Source organism: Tamandua tetradactyla, chromosome 11 (genome assembly GCF_023851605.1).
Source record: "Tamandua tetradactyla isolate mTamTet1 chromosome 11, mTamTet1.pri, whole genome shotgun sequence".
In the NCBI taxonomy this organism is placed as follows: Eukaryota; Metazoa; Chordata; class Mammalia; order Pilosa; family Myrmecophagidae; genus Tamandua; species Tamandua tetradactyla.
The window spans coordinates 99154508-99174534 of NC_135337.1; the positions used below are offsets into that span (position 1 = coordinate 99154508).

Consider the following 20027-nt stretch of genomic DNA (forward strand, 5'->3'; position numbering starts at 1 on the left):
ACTAAGTTAATTACATGCCCAAAGCCATTTGAATATTATCTGGCACTCAGTAGGTGCTCAGTAAAGAAAATTTATTTTCAGCTTAACAGATTATCATCAATCATCAGTTATAAATCATTTGTAAACAAAAGCTATTGCACATATTTGTCATATTCTATTCCATTCTCATTTTTATCATCTTAAGTAGTTCAATTTTGAAATACACTGAATTTTGACATTTAATCATGAATGAAAATTTTGTCCTACAAAGACATCAGACCACATCTTAAATCAAATAAATATACACTGTTGAAATTGGAAAAATAGAGCGATAATGTAAATAGTTGTTTTTTCACATTCGCCAAAGGTCATGTTATATTTAATAACATCACAAAAGCTTTCTAGAGTATATTATAAGAGGAAAAGTTAGTGAAATTTAATGAAAACTTAGGCAATTCCTTCCTTATGACTGCCTGAAAAATAAGAAAACCCGATGACCACTGATGCCAATGCAAACAATAACATGCATTTCATTTTCTACATCATAGAAATTTACATAAATGAATGCAAGGACAGCATATTTCATTAAATAAAACAGAAAATGTAAAGGGCCTGTAAAATATAAGAAAAGCAGCAGTGCATGTACATGATGAGAGATTAGTAAAAATCTATATCATTGAAAAGTAAACATTGAAGACATATTAAATTGCAACCAAACCAAGAAAAATTGCAATACACATAGATTTGAGACAACATGGAATTTAGAGCCAAATTCAAACAACACAGTAATGTATATGGAGATAATATATGTTAAATATTATGTAAATTCAAATTCTAGATGAAAATAGTACACATAGTTTAATTATTTCAATAAACTAAATCAGGGTGATAGCATTTTGAGAATTCATTTATATTTTAATTCTAAAACACTGGTTGAAACTTGTTTTCATTCAAAATCATTTAAGAAAATGAAGAAATATAATTCTGCAAAGAAACCTTGATCTAAATTAAAAGAATACAAAATCTTTGTGGGGAAAAGCACATCAATAACCATTGCTTAGCTTTGTTTGTAAATAATAAAATAGAGGAAAATGGAGAAAATATATTTCTATTCTACAAGAATAGAAGATAATAATTAAAGTTACCATTTTAAATCTGGAATGAGATTGTGTACCAATATTTTTAAAAGGAAATATTAATAAACTACCTGATAAAAATGTATGTTATGTCACAGAATTTGGATTCACTGTCAAGTCTTAGCTTTGTTACTTTTCTCTAATGTAGCACTTAAAACATTACAAGATGAAATTCTTGATTTCTCTCTTGAACCAAGAAAAATTTACATTCCAAGTTGAAAGAACAAAAGACTAACAAACATAATAGAAATGACTGAGAAAAAAGCTAGAAAATAGAAACAGTTAATGACAAAATTTATATATATACATATGTACATATATATGCGTGTGTGTGCATAATACAAATAAAATTATACATGTGAGTAATCTAGAATAGGATGAATAAACTCTTAAAAATAGTTAGGATATCTATAATTTAAAATAGTTCTAAGGGACAAAGGGAGTTTAGTGGTTAGAATGCCCGCCTTTCATGACAGAGACTCAGATTTGATTTCCAGACCATGCACACCCCTTACCCCCACCAAAAATAAAAAATAAAGATCTATTGTGGACATGCCACAGTGGCTCAGTAGGCTGAGTTCATGCCTGCCATGCTGGAGACCCAGGTTTGATTGCTGGTGACTTCCCATGCAAACCACACAAAAAAAATAGTTTTAAATTATCTTCAATGTTTACATAATTTTTAAAATAACATTATTCTACTTTGCTCTAAAACCAAATACTGCAGTTGTTTTTCCTTTCTAGATGAATGTTTATTTATGAATAAAATTATCAAAAATTTATAAAACACCATAGAATATTTTTATAACTAAAGGTATTATGTATTAATTTTGCAAGAATATAAGCATTCTTACAATGATGATCATTGTCAAAATTTATTAGTCCTGCAATATATTCTTTCTAATCATCATCTGATTTCATCTTTAAAGTAATGATTGATTTAGAAGTGTTTTTCTATTATACTTGAGGAGAGTGGATTTCAACTTGCAAAGACTTATTAAGGAATATACAGCAAGAAATGTTGGCAGATGTATAATATAAATTCTGAATTAATCAGTCCAAAGCAGTATTCATTAAGTCTATGCTATATTTCTTCTTTACAGAAAAAGTGATGTCTGAATGTGCTAGGTACAATAAAATTCTCCGTATTGGAATATGTATAGATACTTCTATGATACAATTTGAAGGATAGCACCAAGGTTTTTTTTTTTTGGTACATTAGTTGCCCTAAAAAAAAAAACACATACATTTAAACTACAGGTTTAAAACATATTCCAAGGCTTCCAATTATTATATGGATGTTTAAAAATATACTTTAGATAATGTTCTAGATCTTTTGTGGTCTAATAAATGATTCATCAACAAAATTTCAAACTAATTAATGGATCCTACTGTATTTAAAGGGAGACCAAGTAAGTACCCAAACATGAAAGAAAGATGAGTTTGCATTTTCAGTGTCACCATCATTTCAATTGCCTGGTGCTCTCTCTCTTCTGCATGACTCTAAGGAGAGCATTTTTCACTTCTTTGTTCCTAAGACTATAAATGATTGGATTCAGCATGGGGATCACCATAGTATAAAACACAGAGGCCACTTGGTCCCTTCCCAAAGAGTAAGATTTCTTTGGCTTTAAATAAATAAAAATTGCAGTGCTGTAATAGATGGTAACTCCCAGGAGGTGGGAGGCACAAGTAGAGAAAGCTTTGTGCTTTCCTGAAGTGGAATGTATTTTCAGGATAGTAGACAGAACACATGCATAGGACACAGAGATTGTGATAAAAGACACCAATACATTGAAAGTACCAAAAAAGTATATCATGATTTCAGTGTCATGAGTGTTAGTGCAGGACAGGGCTAAAACTGGGGTTATATCACAGAAAAAGTGATAGATGACATTAGACTTGCAGAACAGCAAACTGTTCATGTAAACAGTATTGACAAAGGATTCAGTAAAGCTAATCATGTAGGATCCAGTGATGAGGGCCCGGCAAAGTCTCATGGACATAACAATCGTGTAGTTCAGAGGATTACAGATGGCTACATAGCGGTCATAGGCCATTGAGGAGAGAAAAAAAAATTCAGTGACACCCAAGAAGGAAAAAAAAAACATCTGGGTGAAGCAGCCTGAGAATGAAATGTACTTGTTAGAAACCAGTAAGTTTTCTAAGGTTTTAGGAGTGATGACTGTTGAGTAACTGAGATCAAGGAATGACAGGTGAGTGAGGAAAAAATACATTGGGGTGTGAAGCTGGAGATCCAGATGAATTATCAATATCATCCCTGCATTGCCCAGCACAGTAATGAGGTATATCAAGAGAAACAGCACAAAGAGGACTGGCCGGACCACTTCAGAGTCTGTCAACCCCACAAGGATGAAGTCAGGCACATTTGTGTTGCTTTCATTTCCCATAGCTTTCAATGGTTGTGAACTGTTGAGAAATCAAAATTGATACTTAGCATGAATGACTTTAAAATAGTTTTTGTTTATAGAAATGATCTGGTAACTTTTAGAAAATATTCGTAAGTCCAGAAATACATAGTAAAGAGTAGTTTGCAAAATATGAATGAAAAGTACCTTAGTTTTCCTACCAAATATAAAGTACGTATAAATCGACATAATAGAAACACACAAATACACACACACGATATATATTGCATAGTTGGAATACTTCCCTTGATTAACACATTTATCCAGAGAAAATACTAAACTACAGCTAATACCATCTTAAACATGTTTTAGATGAGAGAAAGGGCATAATAACTCGAGCAATTTATCCAGAGTTGAAATCATTAAATTTTTTTTGTTCTGTCAATCTACCAAGATTGGTTGAGTGCGTGGATCATGTCCATAACACTATATTCTTACTTACATTCAATTTCAGAAAAACAAAAACATGTAGCTATATAATAAACAATGGTAGAGTTTTCATGCAACATTTACTTTTTTGTATCTCTTATTTAGTACAAATGACAGTTCAGACATTAAAATCGTAGATACATTAACATTACAGAAAACACATTGGTATTAATTTTCAGAAGAAATTTTTAGAGGATTATACAATTACAATTCTTCTTAAAATTATATTTTCAATATATGTTCATTGTTTGATGACTCTGATTCCATCAATTATAGATTTCCATCTCCATAAATCCTGGGATCACAAAGGTAAGACCCAAATGATATATGTATTTATATACAGAGGCTTCTAAAAACATTCTTTTTTGAGATAAACTAAAACATTCTCACTTTGAGATTAATACTTACCAGTTGTCAAAGTAGATGAAAAACTTCTTCCAGCATTATCTGTCTAGAAACTCCTCAAACTCAGGTTTTCTCACAAATAAATCCATGTAAAGAGACTGAAATTTTTTGTATATATTTCCTTTGAGATAACTTATTTTAAAACTATTTTATGTGTATTTTTGAGGTAAAGTAAATGAACCTAAAATTTTTTTCAGTCCCTGTTCAAATATAAAATTCACCTGGAAATTTTCTCTCACAAATATACCAGGGAGCTATTGTGAACATAAGCATAGTGGAGTAACCCATGTCTTTCTCCCTGATGCCATCACACCTTTTATATTGAATAAAATTGATAATGCAACATTTGCTCATCTCTGGGACCAATTTCCAAGGTAGATTGTTTGGTGTGTTTCCACAGATAAAAATTCAAGGACTAATGCATCCAGGTTAGATTTTTAGTAGAGAGTTGCCTTCCCCATGGAAACCACATTGTGTTAAGCATCATATTTTGATATTCTTTCTGCTGCTCTAATTTATGACTGAGTAAGAAAGGTTTTTAAAGAGATTTGCTAAACTAATCTGTGGCTGTATCTCATCTCCAGGAACTAGGCTCTTGATTTCAGCTCACTTTGTGAGTCTAAGACCCATCTTCTCTGGAAAAAGAACTGACTGGTGTAGATCTGCTCTAGGAGTATCTTTCTCCCAAAACCAACCCTCCAGATATAAGTTGCTAGAGGTAACAAAGGAAGTGTTGAAATATATAGGAGCAAAAAAAAAAAAAAAAAAAGGAAAACAAACACAGCAGATCAATATTCCCTGAGGAGGAAGAGGGAAGGCAAGCATATTCCTGGGGGTGAAACAACTGCAGAAATTGGACAAACTCAAAAATCATTCCATAAATGCCAGGCAAGAATCATATAAATAGCGGCTGAAAAACAAAGGCAGTTAAACACAAGCCATGTTAAAGTTCTAAAATAAGTTGAACCACGTGTCAAAGAAGAGTCAGAACGCATAGCCAATCACCAGCAAAACAAAAATCTTAGGCAGGAGAGAGAAATCCATTTCCAGAATAAACTAATCAAGAGAATCAAATGTCTAGACACTAGCAAAAATCAAAATTCACATTAGGATGCTGGAAGGTAAGACCTAGTCAAAGGAACACACTAAAATTTTAAGTGAAGCACAGGAGTTGAAACAACTAACTAAGGATGTTCAAACAAATCTTCTAAATTAATTTAATGAGTTAATGAAAACATGGCCAAGTAGATGAAGGATATATAGAAGACACAGGGTAACCATAAAGAACTTGAAAAGATGCAAAAACAAATTAACAGAACTTAGGAGAATGAAAGGCACAATAGAAAACATAGAAATTAGACATACAGCAGCAGATTTCAGAGGCAGAGAAAAAAGATCAGTGAACATGAGGAAATCTTGCACACAAATTGATAGAGAAAAGAATAGAAAATTTGAGCAGATTAAAGGGAATTGAATGTCAGCATGAAGCACATGAATATTTATGATGTTAAATGAAACTTGCAGGAGTCAAAATCCTGTAAAATAGGTAATAGAAGAAAAGACAAACACAAAGTCTAATGTGTGTGTATATATATATAAACATATATGCAAACACACAGAATGTCATCATATGACATAACCAGTCTCTCAATTCCCAAGAATGAAGACTCCTTTTCTTTACAGGAGGTTTTTTTTTATTAGAGAAGTCCTGGGTTTACAGAACAAACAAGTATAAAATATCAAAGACAAGATTGCAATACACCACCTACTAGCAACTACTTGAATATACACCACCTATCAACAACTGCTTGTAGAAAATTGATTTCAATTGATCTTAGCACTTCTCATGAAAAGTACTCTATTTTTACTTAGGGTTCAATATTTTATAGTGTAGTTTCATAGATTTTTAAAAGCTGTTTATCCTGTTACCATATTTTCAGTCTATTTCCACTTTTAATGACATCCAGATATATCATTAATAAGCTGATAATTGTGTTCACAATGTTATACATCACCAACCATTAACAAAACTTTTCCAACATTTCTTGTAATAATACTGTATGTTTAAATCTTACCTTCCCATAACTTACCCACACACAATCTCTAGTAACCTGTATTCTAGATAACAACACTCTGAGTTTCCATATTGTAATTAGTTCATATTAATGAGATGACATAATAGTTGTTCTTTTGTGTCAGGTTTATTTCACTCAGCGTAATGTCCTCAAAACCCATTATGCTGTCGCATGTATTAGGACTTCACTTCTTTTTTCACGGCCCATTAATATTCCATTGCATCTATCACATTTATTTATTCATTTATCACTTAATGGACACTTGGGTTAATTTCATCTCTTAGCAAATATATATAATGTCTGTATGAACACCAGTGTGCAAATGTCTGCTCCAGTCCCTGCTGTCAATTATTTTAACTATATGCCTAGTAGTAAGATTGTCAGGTGTGCTAGTTTGAATCTGTTGTGTACTCCAGAAAAGCCATGTCCTTTAATCTTAATTCAATGTTCCTGCATGGCATTTTTTTATTGTTTCCATGTAGATGTGACCTACCCAGTTGTGAGTGGTAACTTTTGTTTGGATGGTTTCCATGGGATTGTGTCTCCACCTATTCAAAAAAACATAGAAAACAGACATAGAAAACAAAGAAAAAACCAACTATGTTGGTTTTTTTTTCTATGGTGTTGGGAAAACTGGGTCTCCATTTCCAGGTAAATGCACTATATACAAAAGTCAACTCAAAATGCATCAATGACATTAGTATAAGAGCTAGAACTATAAAACTCCTGGAAGAAAACATAAGGAAGCTTATGTGGAACCTATGCTATTCACGTTTGGGTTGCTTCCTGGATGCCTTTAAGAGGGAACCATTTTGGAAAAAGTTTGAGAGCCATAAGAGCAACCAAAGTAAACAGACCTCCTGCAGCCAGAGACCTTTGGAAGTGAAGAAGGAAAACACCCCTGTGGGAGCTTCATGAAACAAGAAACAAGAGAGAAAGCTAGCAGCCTTTTGCATGTGCTCTTCCACTTGAGAGAGAAACCCTGAATTTTATCAGCATTTTTTTAGTGAAGGTAACCTCTTCTTTATTTGGATATTTTCATAGCCTTACCTTTACTTGGACATTTTCACAACCTTAGAACTATAAACTTGAAACATAATAAATTCCCTTTTATTAAGTTATATCACATTCCAACAGCTTGCAAACTAAAACACCAGGTCATAAAGTAATTTTATTGTTAGCATACTGAGGAACTAACAGTCTTCCACAGCAGCTGCACCATTTTATATCCCCACAATCAAGGACTGAGTGTTCCTATTTCTCCGAATCCTCAACACAATTTGTAGTTTTGTTGTTCATGTAATAGTAAGCATTATAGTGTCTGTTTATGTAATAGTAACCACTATAGTGGAAAGAAAAATTATATCTCTCAATTTTGACTTGCATACCCCTAATAACTATTGACATTGAGCATTTTTTCATGTGCTTTCTGGCCATTCGTATATCTTTTCTGGAGAGATGTTTATTCAGGATTTTTGCTCATTTTTAATTTGGTTGTCAAGTTGAATTATTTCCTCATATATTATGGATATTAATCTTTTATCAGGTATGTGGCTTTCAAGTATTTTCTTCTATTGTATAGGTTGCTTTTTCATTTTCATGATACAAACCTTTGAGGCACAAGAGTTTTAAATTTTGATGATATCACATTAATTTATTTATTCTTTTGATATTTGTGCTTAGAGTGTAAAGTCTGTGAAGCAAATGCCTAATGCAGTGTTCCACATATGCTTCCTTATGTTTTCTTCCAGGAGTTTTATAGTTCTAGCTCTTATACTAATGTCATTGATGCATTTTGAGTTGACTTTTGTATATAGTGCATTTACCTGGAAATGGAGACCCAGTTTTCCCAACACCATAGAAAAAAAAACCAACATAGTTGGTTTTTTCTTTGTTTTCTATGTCTGTTTTCTATGTTTTTTTGAATAGGTGGAGACACAATCCCATGGAAACCATCCAAACAAAAGTTACCACTCACAACTGGGTAGGTCACATCTACATGGAAACAATAAAAAAATGCCATGCAGGAACATTGAATTAAGATTAAAGGACATGGCTTTTCTGGAGTACACAACAGATTCAAACTAGCACACCTGACAATCTTACTACTAGGCATATAGTTAAAATAATTGACAGCAGGGACTGGAGCAGACATTTGCACACTGGTGTTCATACAGACATTATATATATTTGCTAAGAGATGAAATTAACCCAAGTGTCCATTAAGTGATAAATGAATAAATAAATGTGATAGATGCAATGGAATATTAATGGGCTGTGAAAAAAGAAGTGAAGTCCTAATACATGCGACAGCATAATGGGTTTTGAGGACATTACGCTGAGTGAAATAAACCTGACACAAAAGAACAACTATTATGTCATCTCATTAATATGAACTAATTACAATATGGAAACTCAGAGTGTTGTTATCTAGAATACAGGTTACTAGAGATTGTGTGTGGGTAAGTTATGGGAAGGTAAGATTTAAACATACAGTATTATTACAAGAAATGTTGGAAAAGTTTTGTTAATGGTTGGTGATGTATAACATTGTGAACACAATTATCAGCTTATTAATGATATATCTGGATGTCATTAAAAGTGGAAATAGACTGAAAATATGGTAACAGGATAAACAGCTTTTAAAAATCTATGAAACTACACTATAAAATATTGAACCCTAAGTAAAAATAGAGTACTTTTCATGAGAAGTGCTAAGATCAATTGAAATCAATTTTCTACAAGCAGTTGTTGATAGGTGGTGTATATTCAAGTAGTTGCTAGTAGGTGGTGTATTGCAATCTTGTCTTTGATATTTTATACTTGTTTGTTCTGTAAACCCAGGACTTCTCTAATAAAAAAAAACCTCCTGTAAAGAAAAGGAGTCTTCATTCTTGGGAATTGAGAGACTGGTTATGTCATATGATGACATTCTGTGTGTTTGCATATATGTTTATATATATATACACACACATTAGACTTTGTGTTTGTCTTTTCTTCTATTACCTATTTTACAGGATTTTGACTCCTGCAAGTTTCATTTAACATCATAAATATTCATGTGCTTCATGCTGACATTCAATTCCCTTTAATCTGCTCAAATTTTCTATTCTTTTCTCTATCAATTTGTGTGCAAGATTTCCTCATGTTCACTGATCTTTTTTCTCTGCCTCTGAAATCTGCTGCTGTATGTCTAATTTCTATGTTTTCTATTGTGCCTTTCATTCTCCTAAGTTCTGTTAATTTGTTTTTGCATCTTTTCAAGTTCTTTATGGTTACCCTGTGTCTTCTATATATCCTTCATCTACTTGGCCATGTTTTCATTAACTCATTAAATTAATTTAGAAGATTTGTTTGAACATCCTTAGTTAGTTGTTTCAACTCCTGTGCTTCACTTAAAATTTTAGTGTGTTCCTTTGACTAGGTCTTACCTTCCAGCATCCTAATGTGAATTTTGATTTTTGCTAGTGTCTAGACATTTGATTCTCTTGATTAGTTTATTCTGGAAATGGATTTCTCTCTCCTGCCTAAGATTTTTGTTTTGCTGGTGATTGGCTATGCGTTCTGACTCTTCTTTGACACGTGGTTCAACTTATTTTAGAACTTTAACATGGCTTGTGTTTAACTGCCTTTGTTTTTCAGCCGCTATTTATATGATTCTTGCCTGGCATTTATGGAATGATTTTTGAGTTTGTCCAATTTCTGCAGTTGTTTCACCCCCAGGAATATGCTTGCCTTCCCTCTTCCTCCTCAGGGAATATTGATCTGCTGTGTTTGTTTTCCTTTTTTTTTTTTTTTTTTTTGCTCCTATATATTTCAACACTTCCTTTGTTACCTCTAGCAACTTATATCTGGAGGGTTGGTTTTGGGAGAAAGATACTCCTAGAGCAGATCTACACCAGTCAGTTCTTTTTCCAGAGAAGATGGGTCTTAGACTCACAAAGTGAGCTGAAATCAAGAGCCTAGTTCCTGGAGATGAGATACAGCCACAGATTAGTTTAGCAAATCTCTTTAAAAACCTTTCTTACTCAGTCATAAATTAGAGCAGCAGAAAGAATATCAAAATATGATGCTTAACACAATGTGGTTTCCATGGGGAAGGCAACTCTCTACTAAAAATCTAACCTGGATGCATTAGTCCTTGAATTTTTATCTGTGGAAACACACCAAACAATCTACCTTGGAAATTGGTCCCAGAGATGAGCAAATGTTGCATTATCAATTTTATTCAATATAAAAGGTGTGATGGCATCAGGGAGAAAGACATGGGTTACTCCACTATGCTTATGTTCACAATAGCTCCCTGGTATATTTGTGAGAGAAAATTTCCAGGTGAATTTTATATTTGAACAGGGACTGAAAAAAATTTTAGGTTCATTTACTTTACCTCAAAAATACACATAAAATAGTTTTAAAATAAGTTATCTCAAAGGAAATATATACAAAAAATTTCAGTCTCTTTACATGGATTTATTTGTGAGAAAACCTGAGTTTGAGGAGTTTCTAGACAGATAATGCTGGAAGAAGTTTTTCATCTACTTTGACAACTGGTAAGTATTAATCTCAAAGTGAGAATGTTTTAGTTTATCTCAAAAAAGAATGTTTTTAGAAGCCTCTGTATATAAATACATATATCATTTGGGTCTTACCTTTGTGATCCCAGGATTTATGGAGATGGAAATCTATAATTGATGGAATCAGAGTCATCAAACAATGAACATATATTGAAAATATAATTTTAAGAAGAATTGTAATTGTATAATCCTCTAAAAATTTCTTCTGAAAATTAATACCAATGTGTTTTCTGTAATGTTAATGTATCTACGATTTTAATGTCTGAACTGTCATTTGTACTAAATAAGAGATACAAAAAAGTAAATGTTGCATGAAAACTCTACCATTGTTTATTATATAGCTACATGTTTTTGTTTTTCTGAAATTGAATGTAAGTAAGAATATAGTGTTATGGACATGATCCACGCACTCAACCAATCTTGGTAGATTGACAGAACAAAAAAAATTTAATGATTTCAACTCTGGATAAATTGCTCGAGTTATTATGCCCTTTCTCTCATCTAAAACATGTTTAAGATGGTATTAGCTGTAGTTTAGTATTTTCTCTGGATAAATGTGTTAATCAAGGGAAGTATTCCAACTATGCAATATATATCGTGTGTGTGTATTTGTGTGTTTCTATTATGTCGATTTATACGTACTTTATATTTGGTAGGAAAACTAAGGTACTTTTCATTCATATTTTGCAAACTACTCTTTACTATGTATTTCTGGACTTACGAATATTTTCTAAAAGTTACCAGATCATTTCTATAAACAAAAACTATTTTAAAGTCATTCATGCTAAGTATCAATTTTGATTTCTCAACAGTTCACAACCATTGAAAGCTATGGGAAATGAAAGCAACACAAATGTGCCTGACTTCATCCTTGTGGGGTTGACAGACTCTGAAGTGGTCCGGCCAGTCCTCTTTGTGCTGTTTCTCTTGATATACCTCATTACTGTGCTGGGCAATGCAGGGATGATATTGATAATTCATCTGGATCTCCAGCTTCACACCCCAATGTATTTTTTCCTCACTCACCTGTCATTCCTTGATCTCAGTTACTCAACAGTCATCACTCCTAAAACCTTAGAAAACTTACTGGTTTCTAACAAGTACATTTCATTCTCAGGCTGCTTCACCCAGATGTTTTTTTTTTCCTTCTTGGGTGTCACTGAATTTTTTTTTCTCTCCTCAATGGCCTATGACCGCTATGTAGCCATCTGTAATCCTCTGAACTACACGATTGTTATGTCCATGAGACTTTGCCGGGCCCTCATCACTGGATCCTACATGATTAGCTTTACTGAATCCTTTGTCAATACTGTTTACATGAACAGTTTGCTGTTCTGCAAGTCTAATGTCATCTATCACTTTTTCTGTGATATAACCCCAGTTTTAGCCCTGTCCTTCACTAACACTCATGACACTGAAATCATGATATACTTTTTTGGTACTTTCAATGTATTGGTGTCTTTTATCACAATCTCTGTGTCCTATGCATGTGTTCTGTCTACTATCCTGAAAATACATTCCACTTCAGGAAAGCACAAAGCTTTCTCTACTTGTGCCTCCCACCTCCTGGGAGTTACCATCTATTACAGCACTGCAATTTTTATTTATTTAAAGCCAAAGAAATCTTACTCTTTGGGAAGGGACCAAGTGGCCTCTGTGTTTTATACTATGGTGATCCCCATGCTGAATCCAATCATTTATAGTCTTAGGAACAAAGAAGTGAAAAATGCTCTCCTTAGAGTCATGCAGAAGAGAGAGAGCACCAGGCAATTGAAATGATGGTGACACTGAAAATGCAAACTCATCTTTCTTTCATGTTTGGGTACTTACTTGGTCTCCCTTTAAATACAGTAGGATCCATTAATTAGTTTGAAATTTTGTTGATGAATCATTTATTAGACCACAAAAGATCTAGAACATTATCTAAAGTATATTTTTAAACATCCATATAATAATTGGAAGCCTTGGAATATGTTTTAAACCTGTAGTTTAAATGTATGTGTTTTTTTTTTTAGGGCAACTAATGTACCAAAAAAAAAAACCTTGGTGCTATCCTTCAAATTGTATCATAGAAGTATCTATACATATTCCAATACGGAGAATTTTATTGTACCTAGCACATTCAGACATCACTTTTTCTGTAAAGAAGAAATATAGCATAGACTTAATGAATACTGCTTTGGACTGATTAATTCAGAATTTATATTATACATCTGCCAACATTTCTTGCTGTATATTCCTTAATAAGTCTTTGCAAGTTGAAATCCACTCTCCTCAAGTATAATAGAAAAACACTTCTAAATCAATCATTGCTTTAAAGATGAAATCAGATGATGATTAGAAAGAATATATTGCAGGACTAATAAATTTTGACAATGATCATCATTGTAAGAATGCTTATATTCTTGCAAAATTAATACATAATACCTTTAGTTATAAAAATATTCTATGGTGTTTTATAAATTTTTGATAATTTTATTCATAAATAAACATTCATCTAGAAAGGAAAAACAACTGCAGTATTTGGTTTTAGAGCAAAGTAGAATAATGTTATTTTAAAAATTATGTAAACATTGAAGATAATTTAAAACTATTTTTTTTGTGTGGTTTGCATGGGAAGTCACCAGCAATCAAACCTGGGTCTCCAGCATGGCAGGCATGAACTCAGCCTACTGAGCCACTGTGGCATGTCCACAATAGATCTTTATTTTTTATTTTTGGTGGGGGTAAGGGGTGTGCATGGTCTGGAAATCAAATCTGAGTCTCTGTCATGAAAGGCGGGCATTCTAACCACTAAACTCCCTTTGTCCCTTAGAACTATTTTAAATTATAGATATCCTAACTATTTTTAAGAGTTTATTCATCCTATTCTAGATTACTCACATGTATAATTTTATTTGTATTATGCACACACACGCATATATATGTACATATGTATATATATAAATTTTGTCATTAACTGTTTCTATTTTCTAGCTTTTTTCTCAGTCATTTCTATTATGTTTGTTAGTCTTTTGTTCTTTCAACTTGGAATGTAAATTTTTCTTGGTTCAAGAGAGAAATCAAGAATTTCATCTTGTAATGTTTTAAGTGCTACATTAGAGAAAAGTAACAAAGCTAAGACTTGACAGTGAATCCAAATTCTGTGACATAACATACATTTTTATCAGGTAGTTTATTAATATTTCCTTTTAAAAATATTGGTACACAATCTCATTCCAGATTTAAAATGGTAACTTTAATTATTATCTTCTATTCTTGTAGAATAGAAATATATTTTCTCCATTTTCCTCTATTTTATTATTTACAAACAAAGCTAAGCAATGGTTATTGATGTGCTTTTCCCCACAAAGATTTTGTATTCTTTTAATTTAGATCAAGGTTTCTTTGCAGAATTATATTTCTTCATTTTCTTAAATGATTTTGAATGAAAACAAGTTTCAACCAGTGTTTTAGAATTAAAATATAAATGAATTCTCAAAATGCTATCACCCTGATTTAGTTTATTGAAATAATTAAACTATGTGTACTATTTTCATCTAGAATTTGAATTTACATAATATTTAACATATATTATCTCCATATACATTACTGTGTTGTTTGAATTTGGCTCTAAATTCCATGTTGTCTCAAATCTATGTGTATTGCAATTTTTCTTGGTTTGGTTGCAATTTAATATGTCTTCAATGTTTACTTTTCAATGATATAGATTTTTACTAATCTCTCATCATGTACATGCACTGCTGCTTTTCTTATATTTTACAGGCCCTTTACATTTTCTGTTTTATTTAATGAAATATGCTGTCCTTGCATTCATTTATGTAAATTTCTATGATGTAGAAAATGAAATGCATGTTATTGTTTGCATTGGCATCAGTGGTCATCGGGTTTTCTTATTTTTCAGGCAGTCATAAGGAAGGAATTGCCTAAGTTTTCATTAAATTTCACTAACTTTTCCTCTTATAATATACTCTAGAAAGCTTTTGTGATGTTATTAAATATAACATGACCTTTGGCGAATGTGAAAAAACAACTATTTACATTATCGCTCTATTTTTCCAATTTCAACAGTGTATATTTATTTGATTTAAGATGTGGTCTGATGTCTTTGTAGGACAAAATTTTCATTCATGATTAAATGTCAAAATTCAGTGTATTTCAAAATTGAACTACTTAAGATGATAAAAATGAGAATGGAATAGAATATGACAAATATGTGCAATAGCTTTTGTTTACAAATGATTTATAACTGATGATTGATGATAATCTGTTAAGCTGAAAATAAATTTTCTTTACTGAGCACCTACTGAGTGCCAGATAATATTCAAATGGCTTTGGGCATGTAATTAACTTAGTTAACCTTCACAGGATAACTCTTGTTGGTTACTTGCATTATCTGCAATTCAATCTCCAGTAGTGGAAAATTATCCTCCTACTTGTTCAGGCAAAGGCTTATGACTCATCCTGGCAATATATCTATGTGACACACCTGACATTGATTCCATCAGCATATCAGACTGATTCTCTGTGACGAATATACTTGGAATATAACTATTTTTCAGCATCCTCTTCTCAAACTGCGGCTAAATGAACTATAATCACACTCTTTATTGCCAGAGCTTTCTGATAGTCTCTCTCTTTTTTCCTTATATTCCTTGAGTCTAATCTTAAGGAAGAGGCCAGGGTGATACTGTTAAAACATAGGTTGTATCATATAAGTTTTCTTCACAAAATTTACAACAGTTTCCTCCAAATTAACCTTCTCAAGACCCCACACAATAAACATGCTCTTGCCCCTATTTCTTACTTCTATTACTTCATCCCTTTTCCCTAAATCTGTCAGTCTCATTTTGGAGCTACCACACTGACCTCCTGACTCTTCCTTCTACACATTATTTCTTATGCTGCATGGAATATTTGTGTTTTCTATTTCATCAGCTTCCCTTCCCCCAGATAAATGCATGGTTCTTTACTCATTCTTCTCCTGTTAAAACCATCCCTTATGCTTTATTTAAAATGGCATCAATCTTCCATTTGTTTTCCATAACAGTTATCTCTATCTAATATTATGTATATTGTGGTCAAACTTTATGTTTCCTCCATTGTGAAAACTTTATGAGAAAGACATTTTGATAATTATGTTCAGTGATGTATCCCCAATATCTAAAAGATTGCCTCAATAAATATATTTGAATCCCTGGATTTTACAGATGATGAAATTGGAACGTGAGAGCTGTGTTTATAGCTTGTTCATGGTCAACCAAGAGGTTAAAGTGCAAACTCAAATCTGAACCAGACAGACTGACTTTAGAGCTTACATTCTTCATAGCCACTTTAAGATATGACTTCTTTCCTAGAAATTTATACTTCTCTCATCAGAGTTAAAAACATTTAACACATTATTATATCAAGATGTATCACAAATAGAGGGATAGGATGGATATCTAGCAGACTTTACTAGAACTGCTAATAGAAAGTGTAATTTTGGAGACAGCGGTTAAATGTTCTCAAACATTCGTGTTTACTACTCTTTGCAGGATGAAAGGACTCTATAAGGGTAAGAGTCATTTATCAGGTGATATAATTGGCCTGGAAAGAGAACTTGTGTTAGTCAGGTACAGGTTGGTTGGTGTAAGAAAGGGGATCAGAAAAGGGTGGCTCAAAAAGAGGGAGAGTATCGTCCTTGGGTATAACATTACAGAATCAAGCTGATTAAGCTTTGTGGCTTTTTTCCTTGAGGTTTATTTTAACTTGTTGCTCTACTATCCCCCAAGATTTTGTCCACCTCTGCATGGTTGAAGTTCACATCGCACTCTCTACATTAAAGTCTGAGGGGAAAATGAAATTTTCACATTTGGAAAGCAATTTCAGATTTTTTGTCATTTGGAAGGCCTTTAGGAAAAATTCAGTTACTTTAATAGACCTAGGACTACACAGGTTACATATTCCTTCTGATGTGAATGAGCCTTTAAGGAACTGTACATTTCTTCTAAATTATGAAATTTAGGTACTAAAAGTTGTTTATAACATTTTCTTACTCTCCTTTTACAATTCATGATTATATTGCTATTCTTCCTTTAATGCCTTATGCTGGTAACTTTTGTTTTCTATCTTTTTAGTGGCTATCCAAGGTATTATTAAATGCATGTTTAATTTTTCATAGTCTTCCCATAATAATATACAACACGACTAAGTCATTAAAACTGTAAAATTGTGTAGATTCAATTCTTTCACAAACTATTTTTTCATAAATCTTATTTTTAAGTATGATTTAAATTCAACTATTCCTCATCCTAGTTTTGTTGTAGATAATTGTTTTCAGTCATTAAAATTTTACAAATCAAATATTTGTTATTTTTGTATTCAAGTTTATATTTTTAGCATCATATTTGCCTATGTCTAGAATAAGCTCTCCTTGATTCAAGGAGAATTTACAGCTGTATAATTTTTAAAGCATAAGTCTGCTGGAAAAATATTTTTCAATTTGTGTGTGTGTGTAAATTTTCATAAAAAGTCCTTATTTTATTCTTATATTTGAAAATTGTTTTCATCAGATATTGAATTCTGGAATGTAATTTTATCTTTCACTGTGTAAATATGTCTTTCCATTTTCTTTGACATATATCATTACTGATATCAAGTCTCCTATAATAATGTTTTTTATCTGTATGTGATAAAATATACTGACTGCATTCATAATTGTAAACTTATCTTTGTTTTTCAGCAGTGACTCTCATAAATATAGATGTAATTTTTTATGGCTGTCCTTTTTGTGGTTTTGCTGACATTTGTAGCGCTACGATATGATGTTTTTCCTAATTTTTGGAACAGTCTTGACAAATATATCCTTAATACTTGTTCTGTTTCACTCAGTCTCTATTCTTTTGTCGAAGTCTGTGTGTAAATTAAAATGTTTGAAATTGTCCCATACTATTGTCCCATACTCTTGGATGACTTTTTCCTATTCTGTTTTTATTTAACTTTCTTTCTGTTTGGATAATTCCAAATTATCAAACAGATAACTCTATTTGTCTTAAAGTTCATTCATTCTTTCCTCACTGTACCATCATACTACTGAACTTGTTGAAGGAATTGTTTCTGATATTGTGTTTTTCATGTACACTTTTTACAATTTTATTTCTAGCCCTTCACTTGATACTACCTGATGGTATCCATCTCTCTGATGAAATTTCTCATGTGTCTGTGCATGTTGCTTATTTTCTTAATTTGGTACTAGTATTCTAGTAATTGTAAATGCTCTCTAGTCAAAAACCTCTAGGAACAGCTGTCATTCAACAAATTAGCTTTACTACTTATTGCAGTGAGAATTGCAATGTGAAATGTGTGCTTTCTTAAGTGAGAGTGTGTTAGAAAGTAGCTAGGCTGGGATTTAGGCTTTGCTTGAATAATTAATGGGAGTGTGTAAGGAAGCAAAGTTGTTTTATAGATTGAACCCTCTCAAAAAGCAGGAGCAATCTTTGATGTAAATCTTAACAATCATTAGGGCAAAGTAAGCATAAAGCTGTAGTTGGAAAAGTAATAGAAGTCATTCAGTAAGAGAGTAAGAGGAGAGAATGCTTGGAATTTTATTAATCACTCTGTGATCTTCCCTGCTCCCAAACTTTTCATGAACATTAGGTAGAATCTTGCAAAGAAGGTATTGAGTGTGAAGGAAAACCCCTAGAATATGGGTTTCTTACTCTTTCCAACTGACAGAATAGTCCACACCTGATGTATCAATTCTTTCTAATTTAGCTGATTTCTTTGTACTTACTCATATCATACCCAGCTCTTTCTGCGACTTTCTGAAACTTGAAATGCCTCATTTGTCACATGCACTCTTTGAGGTCTTGTGTTTGCTCAGAATTCAAATAACTTCAAAGTCTGTAACTTCAATTTTTTTGTGGACTCATGAAAGCTATGATTTCTTACACTGTCTGGCTTTTTAAAGATTATTGGAACCAGAGCAACATTCTTCTGCAGATTTCTACATCAAAGTAGAAGTGGCAGTTCTATGTCCCCTTCCCAATTTTACCCAGTGTGGAAGCTTCAAATATTTCCATTCCAGAAAACTCCATATTTTCCTGACCAGTAACTATCAATTATTCTAGTTCTGTACTTTGTTCATATAATAGAACACAAGAATACTATAGGTACAACTGATCTCATTCCTTTGGCTTTTCTAAATGGTCTCCATTTTCTTCATCCTATTCTTCCTTTTCCTTTTCCTCATTTACTTCCCCTTCTTCTCCTTCTTCTTTCTTTCCTCTCTTCCTCCTCCATTTTGTTCTACTTCTACTTCTATACTTAAAGTCTTTATATTTTTGGTCACCAAGTATAAAAACCTGCAAATTTAATTCGTATCAGTCCTTTGAAACATTGGGGAAAAGCAGTGAAATCAACTCTTCCATACTTTCTAAAAACAATCCTTTCCTCTTACTGTTCACATTAACTTAATGTAGATCTCCATTACTTCATAAGGTATGGTCAGGAAGTATATTAATCCATGGAAAAAGAAAAAGATAATTTAGTCCTTTCATTCTAAGTATTAAAGTGCTTTAAAGTGGATACTCTGCTGAGGAAAATTATTTTTGAATACTGGTATCACTCATATGAGCTATGTGGTTTTGAGGAAATTACTCACAGTTTATATGCCTCTGTTATCTGTGACAAAAGGTAAGAATGGACTGCCTTCTTGAGTTTGTTATGCAGATACAATGAATGAGTTTATGAAAAATATTCATATATTGTCCAATAACTAATACGCTCTTAAAAAGTTCTACCTATTGCCCTTAACTCTTATTTATTTCTTGACTCACCATTCACTAAACATATACATAATTTCTGAGCAAACTACATCTGTTAGAAGTTCATTATGCTCTGGGGATATGAAGGTGTGGACAGAAAAAAATCTTCCCTTTAAGGAAGTTACAGTGTCTGTGCAGAGGTAGATTTAGATAGTAATCAAATTTTCATACCAAGAAATATTAAATGATGACT

General features: G+C 32.3%; 2 protein-coding genes across 2 annotated transcripts; one reads left to right on the forward strand and one right to left on the reverse strand.

Moving 5' to 3' along the window:
- Positions 1-2578: 2578 nt before the first annotated feature.
- LOC143649745 (olfactory receptor 8H1-like) lies at positions 2579-3526 on the reverse strand. The gene has a single exon (XM_077119668.1). The coding sequence runs from the start codon at positions 3524-3526 to the stop codon at positions 2579-2581; it is 948 nt and encodes a 315-aa protein (XP_076975783.1).
- Positions 3527-11858: 8332 nt separating this feature from the next.
- On the forward strand, positions 11859-12806 carry LOC143649746 (olfactory receptor 8H1-like). Its single transcript, XM_077119669.1, has one exon. The coding sequence runs from the start codon at positions 11859-11861 to the stop codon at positions 12804-12806; it is 948 nt and encodes a 315-aa protein (XP_076975784.1).
- The last annotated feature ends 7221 nt before the right edge of the window (positions 12807-20027 follow it).